Source organism: Trifolium pratense, linkage group LG4 (genome assembly GCF_020283565.1).
Source record: "Trifolium pratense cultivar HEN17-A07 linkage group LG4, ARS_RC_1.1, whole genome shotgun sequence".
Classification (NCBI taxonomy): domain Eukaryota; kingdom Viridiplantae; phylum Streptophyta; class Magnoliopsida; order Fabales; family Fabaceae; genus Trifolium; species Trifolium pratense.
In genome coordinates this window covers 23,412,253-23,430,367 of record NC_060062.1, presented here as the reverse complement: position 1 = coordinate 23,430,367, position 18,115 = coordinate 23,412,253, and the positions used below count along the sequence as shown (strand labels likewise).

Genomic DNA, 18,115 nt, shown 5'->3' with positions numbered 1-18,115 from the left:
TCTATATCAGATATTCTATGCGTCTAATTGCAGAGACTAATCACTCGAGTTTTATAAAACTCAAATGAGCGACAAACTCTCACTAAGAATTTTAACGCCGCAAAGCCTAAGCCAGAACCCAAACCCAAAACCGTGGTTAAGTTAGAAGAAATTCGCACCATCTCATCCAAGAGTTGTTGGGTAATTGGAGATTTGTTTTAAGATATTAGTAATATCAAATATCTATTTAACGGTATCCAAGATCGTTTAGATGAGACGATGGGTGTGTATGCTAGCTTATTCAAGTTACTGGATTCAATTTTGGGCATGCAACAGGATAATCAGGTTCGAACCGATGACTTCCACCACGTCAAGGTCAAGGTGACACTCTACCGCTGAGTTATACCCCTTCCCTTGTCCCTGTCGAGAAAAAATATTTAAAATTTTTAGGAAGACTTTGTCACGCATTTGAATATCACAAGGATCGAAAGATTAGTCTCTGCAATTAAGCGAGTATTCTACAAAAATAGTACTCTTAATTTGGTGGCTTAATCTAACAATAATACAAACACATCCATTTTCTTCTTTCATCTTCTTTTTCCCATCCTCAAACTTTCCTTTCCCTCAATCCAATGGAACTGAGATTCATCTTCTCACTTTCCTTCTTGTTACTATCTTCAACATCATTCATAACAGAATCAAAGTGTAACAAAGGTTGTAACTTAGCTCTAGCTTCTTACACCTTAACTAATGATGTCAACCTCACATATATTTCAAACATTATGAAATCTAATGTTCTTAGAAAACCACAAGACATCATCATCACCAACAACAAAAGCAAAAGCAAAAGAGTCAATGTTCCTTTCCCTTGTGATTGTATCAATGGAGAGTTTCTTGCTCATACTTTTGTATATCAGTTTCAGCCAGGTGAAACATATACATCAGTTGCAGAAGATGATTTTTCCAATTTGACAACTGATGTGTGGCTGCAAAACTTCAACATTTATAGACCAACAAATATTCCTGATTTTGGAATGATTAATGTTTCTGTTAATTGTTCTTGTGGGAACAGAAAGGTTTCTAAGGATTATGGTTTGTTTATCACATATCCACTTAGAAGTGAGGATACTTTGGAGTCTATTGCAAAGGATACCGAGATTGCGGCTGATTTGTTGCAGAGGTATAACCCTGGTGTGAATTTCAGCCAAGGAAGTGGTCTTGTTTTTATTCCAGGGAAAGGTTAGATTTTTATTTTGCTGCTATTGTTTTGATCTTTTTGTATGAACTTATAATACGACTTTTGTAATTTAATCTGATGTTGGTTTATGAAACAGTACTCATTGTTGGATATCTTGATAGCTGATTTTAGATTTTGCCAATAAGTATTTCTAGGACTGAATGTGTTTAGTATATGATGCACCGACACTAACATGTCGACGCCAATAATAATTTGAAAAATTAACATAATTCAATGTAATCATAGTGTCGGTGTCGTGACGGTGTTGGACACCGACACGTGTCCGAACCCGGGACACAACTAATATGAGAAGTGTCTGTGCTTCATTGTTAGTATGTGCTCATATTTGCTGATAAGTGGACAAAACGCTTGAGCGTAGCATATAGCATAGTGGAGTGAGTGGAGGGGCCCTTTGGGTTTGGTCAATTCGTTTTAGATTACAACTAGGAGGAATAAACTTGTAATCTGGACTTGTTGGATAAGGCTCATAGGTACTGACAAGTGGGTAGGGATGAACGAGCCGAGCGAGTGAGACTGTAAAGTCTAATAAATGGAACTACAATTGGTCTGCAGTCGAATATGCAGACACAATTGGCTGAACTTCGTTACCAAACATCGTTTGCCTATTGTTTGCGATTCTAACAGAATGGGATGGTATCTGCTGAATCTTTAGCAAAGCTTAACTAATGAGCATTATGATTTAAGCCTATAATATAGAATGAAGCTGCATCATCTAAATTTGTTTCTACTCACTGTGAATCTTGAAATACTTGCCTCAAAATTTTTGTCCTTTCACTTTACAGATCAAAATGGAAGCTATATGCCCCTTCACTCGAGGTATAAATTCTAACCTTATTGTCCATATTAACTTACATAAAGTTTCGTTATTTTTTTCCTTATCTGAAAAAAGTACATTATAATAAGTTTTCATTTTCCCTTGCAGCACAATAGGTATGATCTTCAAACTCCCTCAGAAAGATATTTGATTATTGTCTTCACTGAAATTTGATATCAATATCAATCCCAAAGTAAAGATATCCTCAAAATTATAATGCCAATGCTATTTTCATCTCAATTTATAGGAATTGTGGCTATTGTTGGAATATCTGTTGGAGTACTAGCAGGACTTTTATTATTGTCAATTTGTGTTTATATTAAATATTACCTAAAGGAAAAGGCATGGAAGAAAAAAAATTTGATCTTGGATGATCCAAACATGAACTCAGATCAAACTGGTACTCACATCACAGGCATTATAGTGGAAAACTCACTAGAGTTTTCATACGAAGAACTATCCGTTGCTACAAATAACTTCAGTGAGGATAATAAAATTGGTGAAGGTGGTTTTGGAGAAGTCTTTTATGCCGAGCTGAGAGGACAGGTTTGTCTTCTATGCATTATCTTAGTTACATTACATGTATATGTTCTTGAAATAAGTTTGCATATTCTTTCTATTTTATTATAACTGTTGGAGACGTAGGCACAATTGGTCCCGTACTTGGTTATCAGACATCGTGAAATCATTGTTCTAACAATAACACATATAGGACATGTATGCAATTGTTACTGCTATATAACCTTTCATAATGTTTATATTTTGGTAGTATTAAATAAGCCGTCTCCAATTATACAGATAGCCGCTGTCAAGAAGATGAAGATGAAAGCATCAAAAGAATTTTATGCTGAATTGAAAGTCTTAACTCGTGTTCATCACTTGAACCTGGTAATTACATTACTGATTTTTAATATTATATTTTATTTTCATATTTTTTATCTACCTATTCGTGACCATGTAGGTAAGGCTGATTGGATATTGTGTTGAAGGTTTTCTCTTCCTTGTCTATGAATACATTGACAATGGAAACTTAAGTCAAAATCTTCGCGATTTAGGTGAGATTTACATAAGGGAAATATCTATTTTAAGTAATGGCGCACCAATGTGAATATGTGATTGTGATAACTTAGTAGTTTTCTGATCAAATCAAAATGTTACCAGAGAGAGAACCTTTGCCATGGTCTACAAGGATGCAAATCGCTCTTGATTCAGCTCGAGGTCTTGAATATATTCACGAGCATACCGTGCGTGTATATATCCATCGCGACATAAAGTCAGAAAATATTTTATTAGACAAAAACTTTCGTGCAAAGGTAGAAGTTACATTTTGGAATATTGTTTTAACAGTTTTTCTTATTGGGATCAAGATGTGAGACCCTTCATCGTTCCTTTTGCATTGCAGGTTGCAGATTTTGGATTATCCAAACTTGCTGATGTTGAAAATTCAACTTCATCTGCTATAGTTGCGGAGGGTACATTCGGTTACATGCCACCTGAGTATGATGAATTCTTAATCTTTCCACTGGATAGCAAACTTTTCTTTTTCGTAGAATTTGCGATATTTGGAGAATTTAGAAACAAAGAACCTGGCTTGTTTGAGGCCAATCGATGGATATGAGTCGGTTTAGATAAACTTATCAATAAGTACTTACTGAAAAATAAATTTCACTAAAATGAATCATATAAACTCATTTTTATTAGAAAGTTTTTCATAAGGTAGAAACTAATCTAAACTCAAATTACGTGTTTAGCTCCTTTGTCTCTTTCTGATGATTACATAAGTTACATTCCCTTATCAACAGATATGCGCATGGTGGTATCGCTCTTTCTACAAAAATAGATGTCTATGCATTTGGAGTTGTTCTATATGAACTAATTTCTGCTAATCAAGCTGTAATCAATGATGGTCCTGAAGTAAAAGGCCTCGTAGCTTTGGTAATTCTCATGTATTATCTTCAATTAGTATCCTAATAATTTTATATAAAGAGAATGTTTGTTATGATACAAAATAGTATGAAATTTACTTACATAAATAATTAAGAAGACTAATGACATATTTCCCTTTCATGTTTGTTGAAGTTTTTTTGTTGATTTTTTTTGACAGTTTGACGAGGTGTTTGATCATGAACCGAATCCGACAGAAGCTCTGAAAAATCTGGTGGATCCTAGACTTGGAGATAACTACTCAATTGATTCAGTTTACAATGTACAAATAATGTGAAGTATTAAATTTTTTGTATGATAATTTATAGTTTCAACATTAATAAAGTTTTGTCCATTTTTCAACATTGCAGATAGCAAAACTAGCCAAAGCATGTACAATGAAGGATCCGCAATTACGTCCAAGCATGAGATCTGTTGTGGTTGCTCTTATGACACTAACTTCTACTACTGAGGATTGGAATATTTCATCAATTTTTGAAAATCCAGCTTTTGTAAATTTAATGTCCGGAAAATAGTAGTACACGAATAAATTATGAGGCATCACCATTTCATTGTTTTATTGCCAAAATCGTAGTAGTACGTACATTTCAAACTAGGAACACGAGTAAAATGTCAAATTGTCCGGTTGTATTCTACTGAGCTTTGACTGATTCCGATTCCTCCACAACCCTTGTAGGCCTCAGTAACCTTGATAAATATTCGACTAACTTGCGTTCTGCTGTCTTTTTGCTCGCCTAACCCTCCATCAGCTGAGGGGAACTCGGTTAACCCTATTTTATTTTAGTTGTAAACAATATTTATAGAGTATTTTTTTTTGTTTACACCATATAATAAACAAGTTTTACTATTGAATTTGTTAAGAGTCTCACATTAGTTGCGAGATGGCCTGAATATATGTTTATAAAGTAGAGGCAATTCTCACCTTACAAACCGATTTTGTAAGGTTGAATTAGGCCTAACTCTCAATTTTAAGAGAATTAAATGCAATAACAATTTTGTGTAAGATGCAAGACTTATTTACTTTTTCATATTATATAAAGGCATAAAGTAAACTGAATATATAGTTGAAGTTTTGTCCCTTTTCAAAGCTTAAGATAGTTTTTCAAAGGTCAAAGGCAAAGTTTTTCAAAGGGAAAAGGCAACTTGGATGTGATGTGGGTCCATTTCCAGACCAACATGGCAAGTTATCAACATGATTGTCCATGTATTATTCATAACACCCAAATTCTTATTCTGTGTTCCTATTGTACAATCATGAAACCAATCAAATTCAGATTATTACTTCTACTCTTGTTACTGGCCTTTACTGCAGAATCATACTGCACCAAAACTTGTGACGTAGCTTTAGCTTCCTACAATATACAAATAGGTTCAAACTTAACATATATTTCATACATCATGATATCCAAGGTTGTTTCAGAACCTGAAGATATTTTCAGCTACAACAAGGACACATTACAAAGCCCAAATAGTCTCCTAGGCGATTCGAGAGTGAATGTTCCCTTCACTTGTGATTGCATCAATAATGAGTTTCTTGGTCACACTTTTCTATATGAGCTTCACCAAGGAGATACCTATGCTTCAATTGCTGAATTCACTTTTAGCAATTTGACTAATGAGGAGGGGTTGCAAAGATTCAACGTTTATAGTCCAGATAATATTCCTGTTGATGGAACTCTTAATGTTACTGTTAACTGTTCATGTGGGAATAGAGAGGTTTCTAAGGATTATGGTTTGTTCATCACATACCCTCTTACTTCTAAGGACACTTTGGAGTCTATTGCAAAGGATAACAAACTTGATGCTGAGTTGCTTCAGCGGTACAACCCTGGTGTGAATTTCAGCCAAGGAACTGGTCTTGTTTTTATTCCAGGAAAAGGTTCAGCTTTTATTTTTCTGTCATTGTTTGTCATTTTGTATAAACTCATAATGGTGATTTTGTAGTTGCTCTGATGTTGGTTCATGAAAGAGTGTTCAGATTTTAGATTTTGCTAATAGTATATCTAGGACTGAATTGGAGATTTAGAACCAACACTTCAGATTGAAGACATGTTTGGTGTACGACACGTCTCATTGTGATGGTGTCTGACACGGAAACAGCACTATCACTTGTTGTTACATTCTATGACTTGTAACTTCTCAAATTATTACCCTGTTGAAATGATACTGTCATATCCGGTTCCCTTGTCGGAGCTACATAAGTATAGAATGTAGTTGCCTCTTTTTATTTTGTTTCTCCTGCTGTGAATTTTGAAATACTCGACTCATAATTTTCGTACTTTCACTTTGCAGACATAAATGGAAGTTATTTGCCCTTTCACTCCAAGTATATATTCTAACCTTATTTGTCCATGTTAACTACATAAAGTTTAATTATGTTTTCATTGTATTAGAAAACATTATCATAAATTTTCATTTTCCCTTGCAGTACAGTAGGTTCGATCTTCTAACTCCCTCAGAAAGTTGGTTATTTGATTATTGTCTTCAATGAAGTTTGATATCAATATCCTCAAAATTATAATGCAAATGTTATTTAAATCTAATGTATAGTTTCTACATGAGCATGTCTAGGAAGCGGAGCTATTGCCGGAATATCTGTTGGAGTACTAGCAGGGATTTTACTATCGTCGTTTGGTGTGTATGTTAAATATTACCTAAAGAAGAAAGCATGGAAGAAAAATTTGACCTTAGATGATTCCAAGATGATGAACTCAGCTCAAATTGGTACCGAAATCACAGGCCTTTTGGTGGAAAAATCACAAGAGTTTTCATACAAAGAACTTTCCATTGCCACAAATAAGTTCAGCATGTCTAATAAAATTGGTGAAGGCGGTTTTGGAGAAGTCTTCTATGCAGAGCTGAGAGGCCAGGTTTGTTGGCCTATGCATGATCTCAACTTACATAAAGTTTGCATATCCTTTCTATTTTATTATAATACATGTAGGACGGATCCAGATTGGGTGCAGTTGGCACCCATGACTCCATGCAGTTAGTGAGTTCGTGGCTGTCCCGATAGCTCAGAGCTGCTGACTGCAGCATGACTTCATAATGTTTATATTTTGGTATTAAATAAGTTCTTTCCAATTCAACAGAAAGCCGCAATCAAGAAGATGAGGATGAAAGCATCCAAGGAATTTTGTGCTGAATTGAAAGTCTTAACTCGTGTTCATCACTTGAACCTAGTAATTAATTGTCTATTAGTAAATATGAATTTTGTTTTCGAAACAAGAATTGAAAACAAAAAGTTCTAATCTACATATTTGTGACCATGTAGGTAGGTTTGATTGGATATTGTGTTGAAGGTTTTCTCTTCCTTGTCTATGAATACATTGACAATGGAAACTTAAGTCAAAATCTCCGCGATTCAGGTGAGATGAACACAAGTAAAATATCTATTTTAAGTAATATGTGCAGTGCACTCAGGTGAATATGTGATTGTAATGACTTAGTAAGTCTCTGGTCAAATCAAAATTTTGCAGAAAGAGAATCTTTGACGTGGTCTACAAGGATGCAAATCGCGCTGGATTCAGCTAGAGCTCTTGAATATATTCATGAACATACCGTACATGGATATATCCATCGCGACATAAAGTCAGAAAATATTTTATTAGACAAAAGGTTTCGTGCAAAGGTACAAGTTATAATTCGGAATATTTTATGTACCGTTTTTCTTCTTGGGATTATGATGTGAGATTGTTCTTAATTTCTTTTGCATTGCAGGTTACAGATTTTGGATTATCCAAGCTTGCTGACGTTGAAAATTCAACTTCATCTAATAAGATCGTGCAGGGTACATTCGGTTACATGCCACCAGAGTATGATCATGAATTGTTTTTCTCTTCAATGGAAACTCAACATTCGGTTACTTTTCAAAAATTCAATTTTGATGATTCCGTTTCTAATCTACAGATACGCGCGTGGTGGTGTTGCTCCTTCTCCAAAAATCGATGTCTATGCCTTTGGAGTTGTTCTATATGAACTTATTTCTGCTAAACAAGCTGTAATCCGTGATGGACCTGAAGTAAAAGGCCTTGTAGCTTTGGTGATTCTCGTTTATTATTTTCAGTTGGTATCCTAATAATTTTACATAAAGAGAAATGATGTTTGTTAAGATACCAATGAAATTTGTTTACATAAATAATTAACAATAATGACATGGTTCTGAACTGGACCTATGCTTGCCAATGTGTCCGGTCCAGTTCAGACTTTCAAAATAGCATTTTTGGCCCCTAATTTTCACAAACTTGCGATTTTGGCCCCCTAACTTTAACCTATTTTGCAAAAGGATAACTCACCTGCCGCGCTAGCACATGTGGCAAGTGACTCACATGCCACATCAGCATGTCTTGCCACGCGGACAAAGACTCACATGCCATGTCAGCATTGTGGCATGTGAGTCATTGTCCATGTGAAAGATATGTTGACGTGGTATGTGAGTCATTTGTCACATGTCGTTGAATTGTTTAGGGTGCCAAAATCGCAAGTTTGTAAAAGTTAGGGGGTCCAAATTGCAAGTTATTGAAAGTTACGGGGGCCAAAAGTGCAGTTTAGCCAAAGAGAAATTATGTTTGTTAAGATACAAAATAGTAGGAAATTTACTTACATAACTAATTAAGAAGACTAATGACATATTTCCCTTTCTTGTTTGTTGAAGTTATTTTGTTGATTTTTTTGACAGTTTGATGAAGTGTTTGATCATGAAACAAATCCGACAGAAGCTCTGAAAAATCTGGTGGATCCTAGACTTGGAGATAACTACTCAGTTGATTCAGTTTGCAATGTACAAATAATGTGAAGTATTAAAAAATTTGACTGATAATAAATAGCTTTAACATTAATAAAGTTTTGTCCATTTTTCAACATTGCAGATAGCAAAACTAGCCAAAGCATGTACAATGAAGGATCCGCAACTACGTCCAAGCATGAGATCTGTTGTGGTTGCTCTTACGACACTAACTTCTACTACTGAGGATTGGAATGTTTCATCTTTTTTTGAAAATCCAGCTTTTGTAAATTTAATGTCCGGAAAATAGTAGTACAGGATTAAATGATGTTGCAGTCATCTCACCATTTAACTGTTTTGTTGCCAAAATCGTAGTACATTTATAATTAGGAACACGAGTAAAATGTCAAATTGTCCGGTTGTATTCTAATGAGCTTTGACTGATTCCGATTCCTCCACAACCCTCGTAGATCTCAGTAGCCATGATAAATATTCGACTAACTCACATTCAGCTGTCTCTTTGCTCGCCTAACCCTCTTTCGGCCGAGGGGAAATGGGTTAACCCTAAATTCGAGTGCTTGCTGATTTCAGCTAAAAGGTTATTTATTTTTAGGTATAAACAATAGTATAGAATAAACAAGTAGTTAATGTGATTTTGAAACAAGTACGTAGTAAATATCATGCACAAGCTTGTTTTCATCATATAATAAATAAGTTTTACTACTGGATTAAATGTAATATGATGTGACTTATTGATCTGATAATTTAAAACGATTTTGTGTATGATGCAAGACTTGTTTACTTTTGCATATTAGACAAAAGCATAAAGAAAACTGAGACTGTAGTTGAATTTTTGTTCCCATTCAAAGCTTAAGATAGTGTTTCAAAGGTCAAAGGCAACGTGCTTGTGATATGGGTCCATTTCCAGACCAAGTTACCAACATGATTTCCATGTATTATTCATAATACCCAAATTCTTATTCCTGTGTTGGAGTCTATTCCTAAATTTGTGAAGGTTAATGTTACTGTTAACTGTTCATTTGGGAATAGAGAGGTTTCCAAGGATTAAGGTTTGTTCATCACATACCCTCTTTATTGTAAGGGCACTTTGGAGTCTATTGCAAAAGATATCAAGCTGAATGCTGAGTTGCTTAAGAGGTACAATTTCAGCCAAGGAAGAGGTTCCATTTTTATAACAGGAAAAGGTTCAATTTTATTTCTTTGATGTTGGTTTATGAAAGATTTAGATTTTGCTAATAGTATATCTAGGACTGAATTGGATATTTAGTACCTAACACTTCAGGTGGAAGATGTTTTGTGTACAACAAAAAAAAAAGTTTATATCTTATAAATCATCATGTTAAATTTTTTTAAAAAAATCTAAAATAGAAGACTTATAGATATTGCTCCATAATTTCAAAGGGTGATAATCATTTTGCAAATGCAAATATTTCTTGCGACCTCATACTTGATAAATAAATATTTTTTAATTACCCAACCTTCGCTCTTATTTTAATAACACTCATGAGTCAAAGTCAACGTAGAACATTTCCATGTTGACTAATATGTCCTGCCGGCTTCCATAGGAATCAAAAAATAAATAAACTTTTTGTACTTACATATATGGATTTATCTACATAAACTAAAACATATATATCACACATAATGTGGTATGTATAATAATAATCGACCAGTATTCGTGAGAATAACTCAGTTGTTACTTATTAGGGATATTATAATGTACAAGAGTCAAAGTTGAGTATGAGATTTTCACTTATTCACGTTTAAGGATGAAATTCTGGTCATTGGCTACTTTGACAAAAATAATAATTGATCAGGTGATATGTTTAAATTTCATGAATAGAGTGAGTTAGTACACAAATATACTCACTGAATTTTGCAAATAAATATAAAGTCACACCAAAAGCTTGGTCGTTTTCATATTTGCATGTGATGTGATCGTCTATCTCTCTAGCTATACATATGGAATCAAAATCATCAAGATTAACAGTTTTCTTGTGTATTATGTTCATAAATAGTTCCGAATCAATGTGTTTCAGCGGCTGTGACTTAGCTCTAGCTTCCTACTATATAAGGAATGGAGCCAGCATTTCTTACATTTCAAACATTATGAAATCCAAAGTTGTTTCAAAACCTCAAGATATTATCATCTACAACAAAGACATAGACTCTGTCAACAGGGTCTTGTTTTTATTCCAGGGAAAGGTTAGATTTTTATTTTTCTGTCATGGTTTGGTTTGGTTTTCTGATGGTGGAAATTTTGTGCTTGTTATGGATTTGGTTTTTCTGACATGTTATGGATATTATTCTGTTGATCAAATATTTTGATTTTAGTAAAAAGAAAAAAAAAAATGGTCTTAACCTTCGGTTTCCTAAGGGAAACGGGCTAAAAGGTTAGTAAAGTCTGACAAAAAAATTATTTCAACGAAGATTTAAACTCAAATTCTTCCAAATATATGGTTAATATTGTAGCCTATGTTGATGAAAAATGCATTAAGTAATGTTTGTTTATTGATTGTCATGGTTGATTATTTTGTTCTTTTATTTTCTTTTTTCTTGGTTTAAATTTTGCAGATGAAAATGGAGTTTATGTTCCCTTGCCTTCTAGGTAAGTTTTATTCTGTTGCCCTTCATAGTTAGTCGTCACAAAAACGAAAATTCATTTATGTTTGATAGCATTATTATTTATTTATATTTGATACCATTATTATTTATTTTCCCTCTTGCAGAAAAGCAGGTTTGGCCTTCAAACTTATCAAATAATTAGCTATACACAGATAATCATGTTCACAAACATATGAGCTTAAATTTCTATCTATATAAGCAGGTCGTTTAGCTAGAAGTTTAGTTACTGCTGGAATATCGGTTGGAGGAATATGCATGCTTCTGTTATTATCAATTTGTATATATGCTCGATACTTTCGAAAAAAGAATGGAGAGGAATCTAATTTTCCACCAAATGATTCTATGGCACCTTCAACTAAAGATGGTATAGTATATGAACAAAGTGCTCCAATATTCATGTGTTGAACTTGAAACTAGTCTCCTGCTTAATTATTTTATACCTCTCACAGTTGATAAAGATATCCATGGTGATACTGGCTCCAAATTCATTTTGTTGGACAAATCACCAGAGTTTTCGTACGAAGAACTAGCCAATGCTACAGATAACTTCAGTTTGGCTAACAAAATTGGTCAAGGTGGTTTTGGTGAGGTCTACTATGGAGAGCTGAAAGGCCAGGTATCATAGCATTGTTGGTTTTACTTTGCATTGATCATTTGAAACAAAAGTTGCATATGGTGTCGGCTCAATGTTAAGAGTATGGCATTACATAGCCTTAAGGGATAAAGTTCAAATTCCCTCTGAGGTGGTTGTAAAATGACTATTAATACATATGTTCTTTTATTAATTAAGCTCTCTTCAATTACACAGAAAATTGCAATCAAGAAGATGCAGATGCAAGCAACAAGAGAATTTCTTTCTGAACTGAAAGTCTTGACAAGTGTTCATCACTGGAACCTGGTAAATTTTCAAACATAATATTAAAACATGTTTTATATCACAGAAATTTTGTAATCTATATTTATCAATTGTTATGTCCATATAGGTACACTTGATAGGATATTGTGTCGAGGGATATCTATTCCTTGTCTATGAATACATGGAAAATCGAAACTTAAGCCAACATCTACATAATTCAGGTCACATATAAACACATGATGAAGAGTATCGATTTTCATAGATGTTTCATTAATATGAATACTGTTTGCAGCGAAAGAACCAATGCCATGGTCTACCAGGTTGCAAATTTCTCTGGATGTAGCAAGAGGACTCGAGTATATTCATGATCATTCAGTGCCTGTATATATCCATCGCGACATAAAATCAGAAAATATTTTATTAAATGAAAACTTAACTGGCAAGGTATAGGTCTATGCCTCAATATTTTGTGAAATCTTCTCAGTTCTTACTATTTTTGTTCTTGAGGTAGATCATATATTATTCTTATTACTGATTGCAGATTTCGGATTAACCAAGCTGACTGATATTGCAAGTTCAACAGATGACACTGATCATGTGGCAGGCACATTCGGTTACATGCCTCCCGAGTATGATTAATTCTACTTATCATTTTATGGGGTTAAGTCTATCTTAATCTTAGGCCTCATTCTTAGGATATAGAAATTGCAGTTTTGAAATCAAAGAGCCATTGCTTAGTTTCTTTCGAAGGACATAGCGTCTTTCCCCTGAATGCACATTATTCTCAGTAGTAATGAAATGTAAAAACTAGTTCACTACCTTAGTTTAATTCTACCATTAACTTTTGTGCAGAAATGCATACGGACATATTTCTCGCAAGATAGATGTATATGCTTTCGGAGTTGTTCTTTATGAACTAATTTCTGCTAAAGCAGCTGTGATCAAGATCGATAAAAACGAGTTCAAGAGCCTTGAGATTAGGACTAATGAATCTGTTGATGAATACAAGAGCCTTGTAGCTTTGGTAATTGATTTTTAATTCTCAATTAATAACCTTATTAATTGTTATACATGGCTAATTACTACCTATATGTTCATATTTTTTATTTTAAAACTTCTGATATGTATATGGCAGTTTGATGAAGTTATTGATGATGAAGAAGGTCTAAGAAAACTGGTTGATCCGAGGCTAGGAGATAACTATTCAATTGATTCCATAAAAAAGGTATACTATTTATGAATCATAACATTTTTGTGTTTCTAGTTTCAGTATCATTCAAGATATACCTATTTTTCCACTTGCAGATGACACAGCTTGCCAAGACTTGCACGAACCGAGATCCGAAACAACGTCCAAGAATGAGAGCTGTTATGGTTTCTCTTATGAAACTAAATTCTTCAATTGATGATAGAAGTATGATAGTTAGTGAAGCATTGAGTCCCACCATGGAGCATGATGACTAAAATTAAAATTCCACTGTGAAACTTAATACTATTCTGTGAACTGGTTGTAAATTTATTTCAAGACAAGAACAAAAAAAAATACTCAAAATGTGTATACATGATTTGTTTATAATTACAAAGAAAGTGTGGAACCAAATTGCATGTCATATGGTTGGTCTAGACCATCTTTGATAAGTTACTTCACTTAATATTTTTATGTCCCACATTGGATAGAATATAACACTATCAAGTATATATAAGTGTTTGACATACTAGACTGTTTGCTGAGTTGGGTAGCGCCAGCCAAGGTTTTAAATTGTGGTTTGCATCCGCAATTGCGGCCGCAATATTGCTGATGCGCCAGCCAAGGTTTTAGTGATGGAACAAGGCTGTGTTGGTAGCTGCAATTTGCTGGCCTGCCTGCTCCAAGTTGAAAGTTGGACCATGAGACTTGGGCGAAGGTTTGGGTCTCTCGTTTCCTAGACAAGAGGGCACTGCGTTAGGCTGGTTTCACAGAGCAGCGAACACCTCTGGCTCCCAACAGTGGAGGGATAACAGAGGCTGCTGCACTACCAGCCCACTAAGCCTGGTGGGCCTAGCCTTTGGATGGTCATCATTTTTTGAAAATTGCTCTTTAGAACCCCCCCAGTGTTGCTGTCAAGCCCCCCAAAAATACCCCTGATTTTGGATCTAGTTTGATTTGGATTGACAATCCAAAATCTCCATGTATTTCGGAAGATAGATCCAAAAGAAGTCAATATAAACATTTTGGAAGATACGATCTGAAACTATAAGGGTCTTTTCGTAAGTTTGGGGGGCCTGTAACTCACACATATACACAACTACAAATGAAAGTTCATTGACATTTAGACCTAGTCCTTCAAAACTTAACCCGCATTCATTGACATTTTCAGTATTTGAATTATTGACATGTCAACCCCTATTCTTTTTATTTTTTATTTTTTTTATAATAGCCAATCGTTACTAAGAATCATGCATGACATTACTTTCAAAAAAATAAAAAATTAATGTACTACTACACTACATATATGAATGAATTAATGTTTTATTGATTTGAGTTAATTTCTTTTTCTACTTCTCTCTTTCTCTCTCTCTCTCTCTCATATTAATTCAATGAAACTCAAAAATGTGTTAGTCTTACTATTGTTCTTTATGTTTTTGGATTGTGTTTTACTGAAAGTAGAATCCAAGTGTCTGAAAGGGTGTGATATAGCTTTAGCTTCTTACTATGTCTTACCTTTAGTTGAACTTCCAAGTGTAAAAAACTTTATGCAATCAAAGATTGTTACCAATAATTCTTCTGATATTTTAAATAGATACAATAAAATAGTAACCAATCATGCTAATATTTTTTCATTTTTTAGAATCAATATTCCATTCCCATGTGAATGTATTGAAGGTGAATTTTTAGGCCATGTGTTTGAATACACAGCAAAGGAAGGAGATACTTATGATTTGATTGCAAATACTTATTATGCAAGTTTGACAAGTGTTGAGGTTTTGAAAAAGTTTAACAGTTATGATCTAAATCATATACCTGTTAAAGCTAAGGTTAATGTTACTGTCAATTGTTCTTGTGGGAATAGTCAGATTTCAAAAGATTATGGCTTGTTTATTACCTATCCACTAAGGGCTAGTGATACTCTTCAAAATATTGCAAGTGATTCTAAACTTGATGAAGGGGTGATACAGAGTTTCAATTCTGGTGTCAATTTCAGCAAAGGTAGTGGGATTGTGTTCATTCCAGGAAGAGGTATGTATGTTCTCGTTTTCGATTTCATTCATCATCCTTTTATATTCAATGATTAAGTTACCCTTTTATTTATTTATTTTTATAATTTGCAGATCAAAATGGAGATTATGTTCCCTTGTATCCTAGGTAGGTAACTTGAATTGCAAGTATTGCTTCATGTTTGGTTCTATCTTTCTAACTTCCTTTTTTCGCTCTTGCAGAACAGGTTTGCCTTCTAATGAACATGCTTGATGCTTGTTCACAAAAAATATGTGAATGTAAAAGAAGGTGAATGTCTCGTATGAGTTTTAATTTGGTTCTATATAAACAGGTCTTGCTAAAGGTGCAGCTGTTGGTATAACAATAGCAGGAATACTTGGACTTTTATTAGTATTAGTTATCTGTATATATGTCAGATACTTCCGAAAGAAGGAAGAAGAGAAAACTAAATTTCCCGAAACTTCTATCGCGTGTTCATCTCAAGATGGTAGTGTTATATTTTTGTATTCATATTCTATGTTATTATTAACTATTCCATTCGTGACCAAATATAAGTATAAGAATCGAAAAAGTTAGTTTTAACAGTTAATAAAAATACTAATGGTGAAACAGGAGCTAAATTCATTGTGGTAGACAAATCACCCGAGTTTTCGTACAAAGAACTAGCCAATGCTACTGATAACTTCAGTTTGGCTAACAAAATTGGTCAAGGTGGTTTTGGCGAGGTCTACTATGGAGAGCTGAGAGGCAAGGTTTGTAATCATTGACACCAATTTACCTTGCATTCATTTGGTAAGAGTCTGGCCTTACAGTATAAAGGGATGGAGTTCAAATTCCCTCGGAGATGGTTGTAAAATGATCGTTAGTGTTACTTTAACTTATAACAATTGTTTTCTTATTAAGTTGGTTGTCTTCAATTACGCAGAAAACTGCAATAAAAAAGATGAAAATTCAAGCAACAAGAGAATTTCTTGCTGAACTCAAAGTCTTAACAAGTGTCCATCACTGGAACCTGGTGAGTTTTCAAGCGTAAAACAAATTTTGTTTTAGTTTTTACTTTATATAAGTGATTAGTGCTTTATAAACTTGAGTTATTTTGTAATCTATATCTATCTATTGTTATGTCCAAATAGGTACACTTGATTGGATATTGTGTTGAGGGATCTCTATTCCTTGTTTATGAATACATAGACAATGGAAACTTAAGCCAACATCTACATAATTCAGGTTATATTATAAACACACGAAGAGTTATCTATTTTCATAGTTTTTTTTTTTTATAAGCTTATCTATTTTCATAGTGATGTTGCATTAATGTGAATACTGTTTGCAGCGAAAGAACCGATGACATGGTCTACAAGGGTGCAAATTGCTCTTGATGTTGCGAGAGGACTCGAGTATATTCATGATCATTCGGTGCCTGTATACATCCATCGCGACATTAAATCAGATAACATTTTGTTAAATGAAAACTTCACTGCGAAGGTATAGTTATGCCTCGATAATTTTGTGAAAGATTCTTAGTTGGTACTATTTTTCTTCTTGAGATAATTGTGTGAGAGTGAGATCTTATATTATTCCTATTATTACAGGTTGCAGATTTTGGATTAACCAAGCTGACTGATGTTGCAAGTTCAACCGATAAAACCGATCACATTGCAGGCACATTTGGTTACATGCCACCTGAGTATGATGAACTCTACTTCTCTTTTATGTAGTTAATATGGCTATCTTATTCTTAGGACTTAGTTTAATTCTACCATTTACTTTTTTGCAGAAATGTATATGGACGTATTTCTCGCAAGATAGATGTATATGCTTTTGGAGTTGTTCTTTTTATGAACTAATTTCTGCTAAAACAGCTGTGATCAAGATTGATACAACTGAGTTTGAGTTTAAGACCAATGAATCTATTGATGAATACAAGAGCCTTGTAGCATTGGTAATTGATTGTTAATTAGTACTTATACATATGTTCATATATTGTGTTTTTTTTTTAACTGATATGTATGTCAGTTTGATGAAGTTATTGATCAAGAGGGAGATCATATAGAAGGTCTAAGAAAACTGGTGGATCCAAGGCTAGGAGAAAACTATTCAATTGATTCCATCAACAAGGTATACACTATGTATGAATCATAAACATTTTTGCATTTCTGATTTCTGTACTATCAGACAAGCTTTACCTGTTTTTTCCACTGGCAGATGGCACGGCTTGCCAAGGCTTGCATAAACCGAGATCCGAAACGACGTCCAACAATGAGATCTGTTGTGGTTTCTCTTATGACACTAAATTCAACAATTTATGATTATGATGGTAGTAGGGCAGACAGTGCATCATTGAGTCTTAATACTACTCTATTATGCGCTGGTTGTAAAGCTTATTATAAGAGATGAAGAACAGAAAAAATCACATACTGTGGATGATGGTTTATCGAAATTTGTATATATGATCTGTTTAGAATTACTTAGAAAATGTGAAACCAAATTGTATGATTGGTCTAGACCAATGTTAGCTAGCAGCAAAACTATACCATCTTGGATCAATTACTTTACTTGTCTTAGCATTTTTTATATCCCACATTGGATAGAATATAACATTATCAAGTCTATATAACTGTCTGATACACTAGTAGTTTGCTGAGTTGGGTAGCGCCAACTTTTGACCTGAGGGGGAGCATCAAAGTGATTGAACATGG

General features: G+C 34.0%; 2 protein-coding genes and 1 pseudogene across 5 annotated transcripts; all 3 read left to right on the top strand.

Moving 5' to 3' along the window:
- The first annotated feature begins 552 nt into the window (after positions 1 to 552).
- On the top strand, positions 553 to 13,810 carry LOC123921406 (lysM domain receptor-like kinase 3). 3 transcript variants are annotated; one of them, XM_045973927.1, is made up of 11 exons: positions 553 to 1,218; positions 2,020 to 2,053; positions 2,160 to 2,167; positions 2,467 to 2,597; positions 2,850 to 2,939; positions 3,013 to 3,106; positions 3,213 to 3,364; positions 3,454 to 3,548; positions 13,073 to 13,244; positions 13,356 to 13,445; positions 13,526 to 13,810. In XM_045973927.1, the coding sequence occupies exons 1-11, from the start codon at positions 612 to 614 to the stop codon at positions 13,682 to 13,684; spliced, it is 1,632 nt and encodes a 543-aa protein (XP_045829883.1). In that variant the 5' UTR covers positions 553 to 611; the 3' UTR covers positions 13,685 to 13,810. The 3 variants fall into 3 exon arrangements, with proteins under 3 accessions (XP_045829883.1, XP_045829880.1, XP_045829881.1); XM_045973924.1 differs by having other exon boundaries at positions 2,299 to 2,597; XM_045973925.1 differs by lacking the exons at positions 13,073 to 13,244; positions 13,356 to 13,445; positions 13,526 to 13,810 and adding exons at positions 3,854 to 3,986; positions 4,156 to 4,257; positions 4,346 to 4,702 and having other exon boundaries at positions 2,299 to 2,597.
- LOC123921407 (lysM domain receptor-like kinase 3) lies at positions 5,182 to 9,148 on the top strand. Of its 2 annotated transcripts, XM_045973928.1 has the most exons (11): positions 5,182 to 5,874; positions 6,288 to 6,321; positions 6,424 to 6,431; positions 6,567 to 6,865; positions 7,088 to 7,177; positions 7,270 to 7,363; positions 7,475 to 7,626; positions 7,716 to 7,810; positions 7,905 to 8,037; positions 8,674 to 8,775; positions 8,864 to 9,148. In XM_045973928.1, the coding sequence occupies exons 1-11, from the start codon at positions 5,250 to 5,252 to the stop codon at positions 9,026 to 9,028; spliced, it is 1,797 nt and encodes a 598-aa protein (XP_045829884.1). In that variant the 5' UTR covers positions 5,182 to 5,249; the 3' UTR covers positions 9,029 to 9,148. The 2 variants fall into 2 exon arrangements, with proteins under 2 accessions (XP_045829884.1, XP_045829885.1); XM_045973929.1 differs by lacking the exons at positions 6,288 to 6,321; positions 6,424 to 6,431.
- A 960-nt stretch (positions 13,811 to 14,770) lies between the features above and the next one.
- Positions 14,771 to 17,813, top strand: LOC123922321 (annotated as a pseudogene).
- Positions 17,814 to 18,115: the final 302 nt, after the last annotated feature.

Bases quoted from the DNA above. Each gene is read 5' to 3' on its own strand.
- LOC123921406 (XM_045973924.1), top strand. From the start codon at position 612: ATGGAACTGAGATTCATCTTCTCACTTTCCTTCTTGTTACTATCTTCA. The intron at 2,598-2,849 runs GTTTGTCTTCTA...CCAATTATACAG, and splicing joins ATGCCGAGCTGAGAGGACAG to ATAGCCGCTGTCAAGAAGAT. The intron at 3,365-3,453 runs GTAGAAGTTACA...TTTGCATTGCAG, and splicing joins ACAAAAACTTTCGTGCAAAG to GTTGCAGATTTTGGATTATC.
- LOC123921407 (XM_045973928.1), top strand. From the start codon at position 5,250: ATGAAACCAATCAAATTCAGATTATTACTTCTACTCTTGTTACTGGCC. The intron at 7,627-7,715 runs GTACAAGTTATA...TTTGCATTGCAG, and splicing joins ACAAAAGGTTTCGTGCAAAG to GTTACAGATTTTGGATTATC. The intron at 8,776-8,863 runs GTACAAATAATG...TCAACATTGCAG, and splicing joins CAGTTGATTCAGTTTGCAAT to ATAGCAAAACTAGCCAAAGC.